Below are 14840 nucleotides of genomic sequence, written 5' to 3' on the forward strand. Positions count from 1 at the left end.
GGGGGGGGGGGGGGGGGGGGGGGGGGAAGCAAGGAACAGCAGCGAGACAACCCCATATAAACTTATTTTCACACTCCTGCAGGCAGTACTTATCCACTAAGCTCACAAACATATTATACATGGTAGATTGCATATAACCAAGTTCAGATTCTTTTGTCAATTAGTGCCACTGATGATTACACCTGCCTCAAGTACCCTCAACCGCAGCAGGGAATGAAGGCTTGTTGTAAAACGTGTTGTCAACACACAGCTACTGGTTTCTAAATGTGATAGAGCTCTGACCTGGAATGCAGAAGCAAACTTCCAAAGACATTTAAGCATGCACCTGAACATGGTAAGAACTCATGATATTGCTGCACTTCTGAGGCAGATATTTGAACACTGTTCTAATTAGTTACTCAGTCCAGACATCTCTCAGAATTAAAACCTATTAGGTTCTGTGGATAAGTTTTTCTAGGGAAGAGGTAATTCCTGCATTTCAGTTAAGATGCATATCCCTACTTTCATGCATCAGGTTTGGATACTTAAGAGTGGCTTGGTAAGCAACAGCAGCACAGAAGGCCCTACCCTATTCTAGCAGTAGAAAGTGCCGACTTCAAATTCTGAATATTTTCTATGAGCAGGGGTGTATGGCAGAATTAAGATGCCTTACTGTCTTGTGGATTCACTGAGGAATCCATATAGCTTTAAGAACTGCACTGTGGAAACAAACTTTTTTGTCCACAAATCTAGAATAAGCAAGTCAGCCTCTATCATGGCAAGAGAAAAAAAAAGAACAGTCTTTCAGGACATTAGTAGCTGAAATAGTTTCATTTTCTGATTAAGGCAGTGCTTGTAAGGTAGTGCTCTCCGATTAAGGCAGAACAGTTCGGGGGAAAGAGAGGGTAGAAAAGGTGGCATGAAAGTAACAGTAGTATATTCTGTCTTTATAAACTAGTCTTAACGCTAATCTAAAGATTTTAACGAAAAGGACATTTTCAAGAGCAAGGCAGCTATCCATAGGAAGGTGTAGAGGCTAAATCAAATGTACTGTTTCAAAATTGCAATTCATCACACTCATGATACAGATGACATYGACATTCTCTCTGAACTCTTTGCTGTTTCCTTGACATTCTAAATCYGTATTGCAGATTACTGGGATCTAATTAAATCTTCTCTTTAAAGGAGGAATATAAAGACAAAGAAAAAGTGTTTTTTAAAGAAAACAGTCTTGAAAATTTACAAAGCAGCAGAAAGMAAGCTTTCTGTAATCTGCATTTAAAATACCAGAGGCATGCAACAGGATAACTACACGACATCTGAAATGTCTGCAAGTCTTCATCACTGTACCAGACATTTGAAATACACAGCRTAGAGGAAGTAACTGAGTGCAAACTGTCCCAGTCAGACTTTGAAGCAAACTTGCTTGGCAAGTCAAGAACGCAAATTCCATTTCTAACAAACTAGAGTTGCTGGCACTTCCCATCTGTAAGTCTGCAAACAGCTTTAGTTCCAAATACATTTAATTTTATGCGTGTTTCTTGATCAGTAGCGTTCACTTTCAAGAAATACAGATATGAGAATTGGATATGTGCATAACTGGTTGAATCTGGAACATGAACTAAAATTGCTCTTCACATTCAGTTGTGCAGATGGTGGAATAACTTTGCAAAGTTCTCAGTTAATATCCTGGAGTTTGAGAAGTGCTTGAAAATCTTAACAGTCCTCTGAGAATGAAATCGGTAGTAGATTAACCTGCCAGAAAATGCATTATTTAGAAACTGAAACATGACATTTTCAGTGTGCAATCAACTATTCCCATCTGTCCTCCTCGTGACTTTTGACATATTTCATTTCTCCTTCCTTTCTCCATCTCTTTGTCAGGCTGCTTTTAGTCTACTCCATTTAATACCTTCTTATGCAGAAACCTCATTAGTGTTGCCCTTTTTAGATTTTCTAGGCTTTGTTATGTCCTTTCTGAGATCAAGATGCATGCACATTTTCAACTTATTACTGTAATGGTTAATTCCCTCTTCCTTACCTAAAGGTTTTTTTATTTACTTTAATTTCTCCTCAGCATTGAGCTGATGCTTTCTTAAGTCTGACCAAAGAACTTCCAAACTAGTATAGCAGTTCGAAGACAGCTGAAACGTAGTAGCAGGTACTCCATCAGTAGTCTAAACACTCGTTATACCAAGATGTGGGAGCTTGTTAAAAGATTCTGAAAGTCTGCAGCTCTACTTATTCCACTTACTCCAACACTTCTTAGCCACAAAAAACCTAAGTCTGAAGACTTCATCATGTATAAACTAGACAATTCTGTATGACAAAATTTCAAGTAAAGTGCATTGACTAGGGTTCAAACTCTTTCTTTGGTAATAAACTAGAACAAACCAGAAGCAATTAGCAGGAGATGTATTATTGCTGTGTCTAGTTCACAAGCATGAACTGAAATACCTTTGGAAATAAACAATTTGGGAGTAAAGTGGGAAAAGAACTAAGAAAACATAGTCCTAGCTTGCTTTTACGTACTCTGAGATACTCCTCTAAATTGTGGATGGTGACAGGTATATCTTTTCCCCCTTTTTTCAGCTCTATATTAGGAAACCCAGGAAGTGTGAAGTCCAGCCCTAGATCTTCCACTGAGCAGCCATTCATAGTCAGAGCCTCCAATGCATACTGTAGACTTTCTTTGGTCTAAAAAATTCAAAGTGAAAAATCAGTATGAAAAACCCATTCATATTAATTTATCYAAAAGTTACAACTTCTGAAACAGGTTTGACTAAGGGAACATTTCTGTAATGATCGTATTACTTTTAGTAYTGTTACATTACTTGCTTTCCTCTCTTTTTCCAGTATATATAACAGCAAACCATCACAAGGCAAATAATCTTAGAAATGGATAAACTTGAAAGATCATAACAGTACATTTTTTTTCTAGCAACTCTTTTTTTTTTTTTTTAATATCTTGCATATTATAAGTTTAGGAAATACTGTAACAGTTAAAGGAAGTATGTGAAATGCTAAGATACTCAGCCTGTTTTTTGTTACAATAATTAGTGGCATTCATATTTGGTATGCATGCTGACATTTTTCAGCTTTTATCCATCAGTTTTCAGACTTTTCAAACTCTTACTAGGAAATGAGATGCRGTGACTAAGGAGAGAAAGAGCAGGAGGATGCAGTAACTTCACCAGTAACAAAGCAGATGTAATGAGAGTAGAAATTATATTACTACCATCTAAATTATTAATATTGGATACTGAAAAGACAGCATGCATGACAAAAGCCTTTTATCATCACCCTGCAACAGTGAACATTACTATTTATAGTTAAGAGTGGATAACTGTTAAAACTATCATTCTTCTATTGCTGTAGAAGAACCTGTATGTTTACGTACAAAGTGAATTTATATCAGTTCTACATAATTTTTTCAGTGGAAAAAAAAATAGAAAAAAAAACCCACAAACCCAGAAAATTTAACTAAACTAGTAACAAAAGACAAGCTTTCTGCATGTTCAAAATTGAGATAGATTTTTCTTTTTTCCCCTCCTGATACTAAAGCCAGTTAGTTTTTTCAAAGTGAACCAGAAGTTACTTTGTAAGAACTTCTTGCAGTTTTTGCTGCTTCTAGCTTGTGTTTAATCACACACAAGGCTTCTGAAATAGATTTCTAATGTTAAGAGTCCACATTACTCAGAATGGCTTAATGACTAAGTCTACAAAAAATGCTATTGTTATAATTACTAACCTCATTAATACTATTCTTTCTATTAGAATAGAGACAATACTTATCACCAGTTCTAAGCACCATCATACACTCTATGCAATTATGGGTACTTCTTAAACACCAGAAGTGTGTAAAGATGCACTCCTTTCTCAGGGTTACTGTCCCACCTGTGTTTTGTCCTGTTCAAGTCTTTTCTTTTGTCTTACAATATCTTCAAGATGATATATTGATTTGGCTACTACTGGATCAATACTGAACAAGTCATGTGATGTCAAGGAAGTCTCCTGTCGTAACATCCATTTATAAAAAGGAAGTCCAAGAGGCAGGTCCACCTAGGAATTGAAGCATGTTACAGTATTGAACTGTTCATTTTTCAGAACAACAGCATTTTACTATTTTATCTCTTGGCTAGGTCTAGAATACTGAGTAACTGATAGTTTTTTCACATACCAAAACACTAAGTGTTTTTACCTGGGAAATTTACAGTTGACAAAGTACAATTTACTACCTGGAACACACATTACAGTGATCAGCAAGTTATCAGCTGTTGTGGCAGCAAATAAGCCCAAAATAATTTTGAAACCACTATGCAGAGAGATCGCAACACTTGACAGGAGTTAGCTTTTCCATTTTTCAATGAAGACTCAAGAATAAGTCTAAAGATCTTCAACATACACTGTCCTTCCCCCTTAAAAAAAAAATTWAAAAATTGCTAAAGCTGAAAACGCTTCCATGCAACTTTTAATGCTATTTCCACCTCCCCAAAACCAAACATTAGATTTTTCATGTGATCTTTCAGAATCAATGTTTGTTTTATTCTTACCAGTCTAAAATCCATGATAGCCTTGGCCATTAGTTTTCCCAGAAAGCGGAACTTCATTTTAACTTTTGCAATGTGAGCTGGCTTGGCTGTTCTACCAAAGGGAAGTGCAAAAAGGCCTTGAAGATTATAAATATACTTGGTACCTTCCTGACTTCCTGTTAAAGAAGGAAAGAAAGGTTCAACACATACACTGCTAGCTTCGTTACAGAGACAATTTTGAAAGTAGCTAACTTTACAAAAAGTTCTGGTTAACAACCAATCATTATTTTTTAAACAATCTCACCCTACCATGAGAGCCTTATCATCTCACCAAAAATTGAGGCACTTTACAAAAGCTCTTCATCTATAGTCAACTTAGAATCAGTCCTATAATAGATCAACACCGATAGTTTTACTAGTAAAACATTTACCTTTTGGATTGGCTAATGTTACTTCTTCTCCTCTCCAGAGGCCTAAGTCTGCTCTCTGTAGTTCCTGAGATACAAGTGCATAGAACTCTAGTGTGGGGCCTAGGCCTGTGCCAACCTTCAGAAGGGAAGGCAAGGTACAAGGGAAAGAGAACAAAAAACAAAAATAAAAAACACACAACAAGAGAGTCTGTTAGGTCAGTTTGAATTTCAAAATCTTTAGTCTGAGATTAATACTACATTACAGGAAAAAGCTTCTAGATAACCTAACTACCCCAACAGTTAGAATAAAATTGAAAAGCTTAGGAAGACCATGTATCAGAGTGGATAACAATGGAATAAAAGAATTAGCTGCCTAAAGATCATGCTATAGAAAAAAGGGAAGAGCAGCTGCAGAGTTAGAAAAATGCACTCTTTGAATAAAACTGATTATGAAATCGAATAGAAGCATTTAGAGTTTCTCCTAGCAACTAAAAACCGTAACTAGGCAGATAAGGGATAATTAATAGACAATTTTGTGGCACCAGTGATGGGAAGGAAGAGAGTCTGACCAAGTCATTCTAGGGAAGTTGTAGCTTTTTGTATTAATCTTCATTAAAAAGGGGTTAAATTAGACTGCATTGACATTACTTACTTCATTCTCATACTGGATTTCCAACATGGCTCTTGAACTGCCTAGATCCTGCATCACAGATTCTGCCTGTTTCAACAGCTCATCTCTGTTCACAGTGCGCTACACATTATAGAGAAGTTTTAAGTAGTGAAATTATGTCTGTAAGTCCCARTTCCCAAGACAGTTACAACAGGAAAAAATTTTAGTTACATAAGCTTTTCCACCATGTGTTAATAGTTCAACARTTCAATAATTAGTAAGTTTATACTTCATTTGACTACATTCTTGCTTCTATATGAAAGCAGACTATTATTACAGTACTTAACAAAGAATAAAAATCAGTGCCTTACAGTTCTATCAGTGTAACTTAAAACAGCTGCTACTCTTGTCCAGGATCCAGCAACAGGACTACAGCATAGCAAAGTGTTGTCATGTTACATACCTCACACAGATGTGAGAGGAGTCTGCCTGGGACAGAGTCCCAGTGGTCAGTCCTTTCCCTTCAGTTTAATGTTTGAGAAGTAAAGTAGCTCTATAACCAGTKGCTTAGGAAAGATGATGTAGCATACAAGCTGTTAGCCTGTATTCACATAAACTTTCTGCTCTTCCCATCACCCCTGAGCTAATACACAGTGCAGAAAAACAGATTAGAGATGCTAAAGTTCAGCAACCTAAGGGAACAATCCTCTTCCTTGTCCTTCCAAAATCTGTTGTAAGGAAAACTGAAGGTTTCAAAAGCAGCACTGGGATTTCTACGTCCTGGAAACTATATTCTAGTTAAGTTATTCTTATGTCTCTTGGTTTTCTCCTGAGGTGACCAAGAGTATACAGCATGTCTATACTATACAGCAGATAACATCTCTCCCCAAACTCAAGGTGGACACCCAATACGATCACAGTTTAACTTCATTATCATACAGTGTCAAGAGGTTTAGAATATTCTCTCAGAATGCTAAGGATGATGTTTCAGTTTATTCAAGTAATATTTAAGCCTCTAAATCCTACCACTTCAATTATTCTGGAATTCTATCTAGAATGAATCAGAAGTAGAGAAATCAATTTGCCAGTTTACTAAAATAATGCTAATGTAACCCAAAACTGTTAAGTTATCTCAAGAATGCACAGAAAGCGTACTGACTTCAATGCAAAATTAAACAGGCTCAGGCAATGTAGTATAGGCTAGCCAGTTCTGCCATCTAATGGCAAATGCCTARAAGACATACACTTTATGAGTCGGGGCTTTTAAAGAAACAAAAACAAGCCTCCTCTTCAACTATGCTGCCAAAAATTGAAATTTTAAAAATAAATTCACTCACAATGACATTCTTAAAGACATCAGCAAAGCAAATAGATTATTCATTCCATGTATGAACAGGACATACTTACTTTTTTCCTGTCTAGTCGTGGTGCCACTCTGCTATCCTGAGAGTCTGACTGATTGATTTCTGGATTAGTATCCAGCAGCCTTTGCATGGCTCGATCACGATCAAAAGCAGTTACATAAAACAGCATTTGTCGAGTATCAAATGGAAAGAAAAATGGGCTGTAAAAGAGTGTTGGATTAGTAAACTGAGATTCAACTAACATCTATTGCTACAGTTGAAGAAAAAAAACAAAAACAAAAATGTAGTATGCCTTCAGCTCGGGCTTTATTAAACACTGGTAAAAACAGTTTCCAAAAGAGAGACTCCCAGAACACACTTTTGTTTTAGTCACAATGCTTATGAGCAAAGTCCTGAGATCATATTTTAAAAAGCCAGCATACAAACTCCAGAAGATTCTCTTCCAGAAAAATAATCCAAATATTTGAATGCTTTGGCTATGCAAAGATTATATCAGAAAGTAGATACTCATTTACTTGTTCATGCCTGCTTTACAATTAGCGTATTAATTCAGATCAACTGTTCTAAGAAGGTGACTCAAGGTCAGACACTTGGGGAAGAAACAAGAACTTATCTACAGCAGAACCAACAGTACATCCTCACCGTTTTCAAAAATGGTCTTTTTTTTAAAAAAAAAAAAAGACTAGTAACTAAAAAACTAGYAACAAAACCAGAGAAACTTTCTATTTTATCAGTTCTATTATTCTTGAATATGTGCATGTTCTCAGTGTAATCCTCCACTAACATTTAAGTGAAAGGCAATTTTATGGAGCGCATATGACTACAGATGACTATACAAAAGAATAWGCATTAAGTATTAAGCACAACTAATTTATAGTCTGGAATGTTAATGAAGAATTTGGGAGATCTGTTTGAGAATGGAGGTCCAAACAGTATCTCTGGAGCATGAATTTCTAGTTTGGAGACCCAGTGTTGCTTCAGTTACCATAGCTGGGAAAGCCAGGAATTTCAACTCCAATTACTCTTCCCACCCCCCTGCCCAGGGGCAAGAATTTTACAGCTTAAACTGCCTATCAAGATACTACARAGCATTAGAAATACTTTATAAGTTTACTATGTTGATAACATTTTTACATTTATTATAGACTTATTTAACATAAACAGTAATTATTTAACATTTATTTTAAAAATCGCATTTTTCCTTTGTACTATATTGAATATGCTAAGATAAATAAGGTGCAACAATAAAAATGCCCTTAAGAAGCTAAACAGAAGAACATAGGACATCAAGAATCAAGTATTTGCATTTCAATAAAAAAACAAAAAACCCTTAAATTCTCAGTAATACCTGTAAGCAATGGTATGAACTTTGCAACTAGTCCTTTCCACCCATATTTGGTTCAGACTGTGCAGTATGGGTGCAAGCATTCATCTAAGCAGCACCATATAATAATTTAAAACTTCTGGGACTGTATTTCACTCTCCCTCAATACTTTCAAAGACATTGTAACAGGCTGTACTTCAGCAGCCCAACCAAGAGGCCTACTGAACTCAAGTTTGAAATGCTATAGAGTCATTCGTACCATGTTTTTCCAAGTTCCGTCAGCCAAGTTGGTATGTTTCCTGTCATGATCACCAAAGGGTCCTGAAGCTGCCTGTTTGCTTTTGCTGTCAGTTTACTGTTGATAAATTCTGAGGTTGGAATAATCTCCTTGCAGATTGCATTCTGTCATGTTAAAGAACAACACGTTTCTAATTAAAGAARTATCAGAAAATCTTTTTACACCTCTAATTTGCTTACCAAAGGAGGGAAGGGTGGAGGGAGGGAAAGGAGGGCCCAACAAAACCAGAAAAACCCGAATTTTTCATTGTCACTTGGCTCATACAGAGTATGAGCTATGGAAGACTAGGTAGATTTCTCCTATTTGTTTCCTTTTTATGAAAGATACTGCTCTTTGAATTTAAAGGAGTAAAGAACTTGGAAAATAGGTTTATTTTAACACAGTGAAGAGCATACATGTCTGATCATAACAAATTGTCTTCACCTTACCATAAATTAGAGAAAGAGAYAGGGAAAGAAGATAGTTGCACTTTCCTTTTTCAAAACTTCTTTTTGAGGGGTAGGGATGGAASATTATTTTAAAGATGTCACAGTTTTTCATATTGAGTATGAAAGCCATTAAAAGTGTTCTACTCACATCATACAGGTAATACCAGTATCGACTGATAGCATGTAAAACCCTCAAAAGAAGAATAACATCTAATGATGGATCTTCAAATGTTATGTTTTCAGGCGGAGTAGATATGAGGTAAACTTCTAAGGGATTTAATACCGAGGGGCATACACCATCTAGTAGTAAAGAAAAGAGATTTTTGTTATCAMAGCTAGTCACTTAATTTAAAGTCTTCCCTAGATTTAAACATAAATAACAAATACTGCCTAGGCTCCTAATATGGCATTCACTCAACTAAAACAGCTTATGTAGACAGCATGTACCTTACTTTTAATTTTTATATACACGTATTTATTTTTCCTATATTATGCACGTTTTAAAAGAAATGTTTATTGTGGTGTCTCCAAACACGCTTCCTCCTCACACTTTCAGAAATGTCACAAATACTCTAACATACTACTACAGCAACATACTCACCATGCCACAACTCATCATGCTTTTTAGAATTTCTAGGGGAGGTTTTTGTAGGAGCAGTTTGTGCTCTTCCTCTTTTACCACCAACACAGTCCTTATTACCATCTTCATCCTCTCGAACAGGTTTGTACCTAAAAAGAAATTAAATACACATGAAATATTAGAACACATGGAAACAAAACCTGTTGTTAAAGTGTTACTTCTTTGATCAACATAATTTTACTTGAATGACCATTAAAAGTAGAAAGAAAAGAACAGTGCATTTGGATATGATCCAGCCTTTGAAGCTAGCCCTTCAAAAATAAAACATAGGGGAGGAAAAATGGGAATCCTCCAGCTCCATGAAATAGGAGAAGCAGAAGGCATTAAAAAAAAAAACAAAGAACTTCTGCTTTGAATGAAAAATATTCAAATAGTAATAAGAAACACAGTTGAATCTTAAAACGTTTGCCAGTCTTAGGCCAAGACTGCTCTTACAGCCATACAAACGTAAGCTATAACCAAGGTATAACATTTATCTGCACAGTAATTAACTATAAAAAACAGCATTGAGTTCATCATTAATTGTAGACTGCAGACATATTCTCTATTGGTTGTAATTAGCTGTCCAATGCTAGAGAACAATTTAATTCCATTGAGCTGCTATTATTTTAGGTCTTCATTTCTTGTTCATCAGCTTTACTCTAACTTTATGTTACCTACCTAATCTAGCTTTACATTAGCTAGAAGGAATATCTGTAGCTGACAATAAATGCTTAGTATGGTTTAAGCCCTCTCAAGCACATCAGGAAAGTCAAAGCTTCACAGTTTTGGAGGGGGAAAGAAAAAGAAAAAAAAAAAATCTATATTCAAGTTTTCTCCAAATCTCTAGTTGTATGAGCTTAAAGTTAGTCATCAACTTCTGTTTTCTGTAGCCAACTTACCAAATGGTATGTGTTTTTGTCCAAATCCCAGCTCTTCCCAGTGGGTTGCTTTCATCATCTGTAGACTCCCTCTCCTCCTCAGCTTGTAAACTGTATTGCCTAACTGCTTGATACACAGTCATATTATATGGCAGCAAGTGATCCCCAATGTAAAATTGTAGTCTATGTCTCACATTACCTGAATTTAAGAATTGAGCAGCCTGAACAAAGTAAACAACAATGTTAACAACTGGTTTGTTAGCTTTTCTTTAAAGCTCTCCCCATACTGCTCCCTACTGCTCTCCCTCAATCAAAAGCTTACCAAAGATTCATCTATTTCTTCATCTGACCCATCATCATCACTATCTTCATCATCTTCTCTAACTCTGCCATAACCTGAGGAGAGAGAAGTGTATCCTTATATGTTTTTAAATTAAGCACAGTAATACCTTTGTACTGTAACTTTTGTAAACTTCAAGTGATTTCACTTCTAAAATACATCAATTCAAAAATGAAAAGTTCAGATATATTAAAGTAAGTTTTAGTATCAACATCTGGCATCAAATATGCCACATCAAATACTAACAAATATAATCAAATTGACAATCAGATTGGCTTTAAACTAATCTTCTTGTGACATGAAAAAGCATCCTAGAAAATTACAAGTTTCCTTTTAGCTTGAGTTTCCTCTCTGTGAACTAGATACATTTTTAGGTACCATACATTTGTATTCAGTATAATCCTGTCATGTTTTTACAGACTCTGTACTATTGATAGCACTAATTTTCTGGTTAAGAACCAAAACACACACGTGACTGCATAAGATATAAATACCTCTAACTACAAGGTATCTTTCAATGGCTTGTACCAAAGCCAGAGGATCAATCTTCACAGGTCCACCCTTCCACTGTTTCACATTAGCACAGTCTGGATGTCTTTGCAGTTGGCATTTTAATTGATGTGTGTTGAAGAATTTTAAAGCTTGAGATCCTCTGTTAAGAGAAAAACTCAAAATAATTTGTGAAAAAAGTTGCTACACAAAGAAAATCTAATAACCATCAATGCATAAACAATGCATTAAAATAGGGTTATGCATGCATTTGAGAGTATGCATCGCTCAGAGTAAGATTTCTTAGCCCCTCTCTCTAAAAACACGCTATTAAGATTTGGATAAACATATTCAAAAGTTCATCCTACAAGAACACCAGAACCTAAATTGAATGAAATCTTACTTCCAATGAATGCTGAATGGATTAAGAGAAAGTTTAGTCAGAGATCTGATTGAAGTATAGCCTATACTGACCATCTTTTATGTTTGAAGTTGTTAAAGTATCACCAGTTCACTACTGATGTTGCCTCAGAGTTGGCTCTACCTTTAGTGCAATAAGGATAGGAACTGGGAGTGGAAAAATGCAAATATCCATTCATGTTGTTTTTATAAGGACATAAAGGGACAAAGCTACATACTTACTTGTCCTTTTTTTCCTTACCAACAAGTATASTTTATATACATGTTCCATCTCACCAAACTATCAATACTTAAGCTAATTGTTTTTATACACAAGCCTCTTATCTTGGGCTGCTTCAATCTCCAGGTACTAGCGAAGATTATCACATTTTAATGCCTCAAAATACTCATTGACAAAATCCACAGTTAGACCAGCAGTCAAACAATGCTGCCCCAATCTGACTTCAAAGATGTAGCAAAATTTTGTTTTTTTATAACTACTGACTTCTGTAATGATCCTGCTTTTTACACAAATAGTACATATTAGAAAGCATTATAAGATTACAGAGCACGTAGTATATGCAAAAGCCAGTACCATTAATTCCTTCAAGTGTTAGAAATCTGTACATTGCATTCGTTTCCATGGATTCTAATAGTTTTACAGAAATCAAGTGCCAAACTTCAGTGTAAGTTACCTTACTGCTATAGTGAGAGGTTTTATACATCTACTACAATGGATATTCTGTCACAGTTGGTGACAAAAAATCTGCACTATCTTACTACCTGAAATAGAGACAGAAGTTTTTAGCATTTCAAACTTTAAATTTAAGCTACATGCATTGCATYATCTTCCAAGAGCCAAAACATAACCTTGTCAAAGACAGTCTAAAAAAGCAGTGTTTTAACTGGAATTTCTACTTTGCATTATTAGACAAGAATGTTAATACACTAGGGAGTCTGATACACAAAACTTGAGCCCAGATGTAATATAGACCTTTTTCTCTTTAAAAGAAAAAAAAAATAGTTTATGCCACCAGCTTTAAACTTTTCAAACAKCCTTAACTTGAAAATATTCACTATACATTAACATGAAGTAAACAGTAATTTCTAAAACCTGATTTTCACAACTCCTCCCCTTTTAATTTCCCTATAGTCATATGGATAGGCCTATAATCAAGCTGTCCTTTTAAACAGCATGAAGAAATACTTATATGCATCTTATACCAAAATAGGAAGATTTGCTATATGTTGAGTCAAAAATAGTGCTGATGTATTAAGGAAAAGCACAGAAAAGGAATCAGAGTAAGTCATCATTCACTCAGTTGTTACATAAATGCATATGAAGAATTGGATTCTCAATTTAATTTATTTTTAGGACATAGGGCAGGTCTATATATATATATATATTTTTTTTTTTTTTTAAACTATCCAGGCATTCAACAGTTATCACTGAACCTATCATCAGTCAAGAAAGCAGAACTTCTCTCAATCATGAGGATCAGCACTGTAATATAGCACTAAGGACTTTATTTCCCCTCATCCCAATCCTCCAATAAAGTATTAGTGTCTCAGTTACCAATAAACAGCTTATTTCTTTCCAGTGTTTGTTACATGGAGACAAGGAAGAAATTTCAAGTTCTTAGTTTAAACYAAAGAGATTGCAATTAAAGTTATACTTCCATCCCCAGTATATGGGGGAAAAATTCAAGATGGTAAGCAAGGATGCAGTTAAATATTTAACCTTCTAAATAAAAATAAATAAATTTGTAAAAAAGAAAACCCACAAAAGCAACTATATAATTGTTTTTTTCATTTATAGGGCTGTTATCTCTTGAAACTTTCAAGCATCAGAACAAGTTGCATAAAACAAAAGCTTCCAACAAAACTGTTACCTGAGTATTAATCCTTACCTGCTCCCTGTTCCATTCCCACTAGGGAAGTCATGTACTTTGACTGGAAACTGTTCCATCTGACTGAGGCAGTTGTTCATTTTGTGGACTAATGCCAACAAAGGTGCATTTTCTAATGGCTCTAATCTTCCAAGGGGTTCTTCTCCAGGAAGCTGAAATATGTTTAAATCTCAATTATGTGCTTTAATGAATCCAGCTTAAAGAATTTACACCATGACTTGTTTCAAAAGAACAATGAAAAAAGGAAATTAAAATCAGTGCTATGACTTGAAGTATCTGCAGTATCAGGACAACTAGAACATACATAAGAAAAGTTTATGGAAGACTTGTTTCAAAGAGCRCACTTCACTCCCTGTTCAGATTTAATAGCCTCATCAATTTTAAAYGTTCACCGAAGAGTAAGCTTCATGGAAGTTGTAATTACTTTATTCTCTTCCACATTAAAAATCATTTTTCAAAAACTGGCCAATCTAGTTTCTTAGTTTCTTGCAGTATTTAGCACACACAAAAAAAATAAATAAATAAATAAAAGGAGTGAGAGATTACTATCCAAACTCTTTCTGTATCAGCTTTTTTAAAGTCAGGAACAACTTCAAAGTTGTTTAAGACTGTCAGCCACTTTGGAAACTTCTTCTACTGTTGTGTCTAGTTTTTTCTAATTTCCAAATTTCTGATTTTTAAGAAAATGTTTTATTATACATCCTAACCATATGCAAAACATTYATCATGTTCTCCATCCTCAAAAGTCAAGATCATCACTGAATCTCAGATACACAAATATATACAATTTGAAACAAAGACCACTAAAGAATTCCAAAATAAAAGACAGTAAAACTTACTGGAGAAGAAAAAAACACATGAAGAAATCTTTTCAATCTGATATCTCTGCTTACAGCATCTTTCTCACTTTTAGATGTCAAATAAAGCAGCAGTTGTTTCACAAACCCACTATGCTGAATTTCAAATGAGGAGACGTCAGACTCCGAGACAATGCTACGGATTTCTACAAGGCACTCTGTTCCACCATCCACCTGAAAAATATTTTGGCAGTATTTTTATTTTACTACAYCCCAGTATTAAGAAACAGCTATAGAAGAGAGAGAAGAGTATAGTAATTCAATACAAGAAATGACTGACAAAGTAAATAAAATTGAGATAAACAGTTTTTCTGTTTAATGAGGGGGCATCACAGGCTGTATCTAGGTTTTCCCCCTTTTAGAAACTGGATTCTGTCTTTCTTTTTTTTTTTTTTTTTCA

At 35.1% G+C, this 14840-nt stretch overlaps 1 protein-coding gene across 5 annotated transcripts in view; it reads right to left on the reverse strand.

Annotated features, from left to right (window-relative positions):
• TRIP12 (thyroid hormone receptor interactor 12) overlaps positions 1–14840 on the reverse strand; it is a 58641-nt gene that overhangs the window by 5809 nt on the left and 37992 nt on the right. For 4 of the 5 annotated variants that reach the window (XM_085298621.1, XM_085298620.1, XM_085298617.1 and 1 more), the window contains 14 exons: positions 14423–14614; positions 13584–13735; positions 11280–11452; positions 10768–10841; positions 10467–10666; positions 9547–9674; positions 9094–9245; positions 8479–8621; positions 6939–7095; positions 5574–5672; positions 4943–5057; positions 4533–4687; positions 3877–4041; positions 2512–2676 (listed from right to left, as the gene is read on the reverse strand). In XM_085298621.1, coding sequence (XP_085154747.1) covers positions 2512–2676; positions 3877–4041; positions 4533–4687; positions 4943–5057; positions 5574–5672; positions 6939–7095; positions 8479–8621; positions 9094–9245; positions 9547–9674; positions 10467–10666; positions 10768–10841; positions 11280–11452; positions 13584–13735; positions 14423–14614 — 2070 coding nt within the window. The remainder of the gene's footprint in view (positions 1–2511; positions 2677–3876; positions 4042–4532; positions 4688–4942; positions 5058–5573; positions 5673–6938; positions 7096–8478; positions 8622–9093; positions 9246–9546; positions 9675–10466; positions 10667–10767; positions 10842–11279; positions 11453–13583; positions 13736–14422; positions 14615–14840) is intronic. The other variant, XM_085298619.1, reaches the window with a different exon arrangement.

This window comes from Rhea americana, unplaced genomic scaffold (genome assembly GCF_003343005.1).
Source record: "Rhea americana isolate MKP2758 unplaced genomic scaffold, rheAme1 scaffold_14, whole genome shotgun sequence".
Taxonomy (NCBI): domain Eukaryota; kingdom Metazoa; phylum Chordata; class Aves; order Rheiformes; family Rheidae; genus Rhea; species Rhea americana.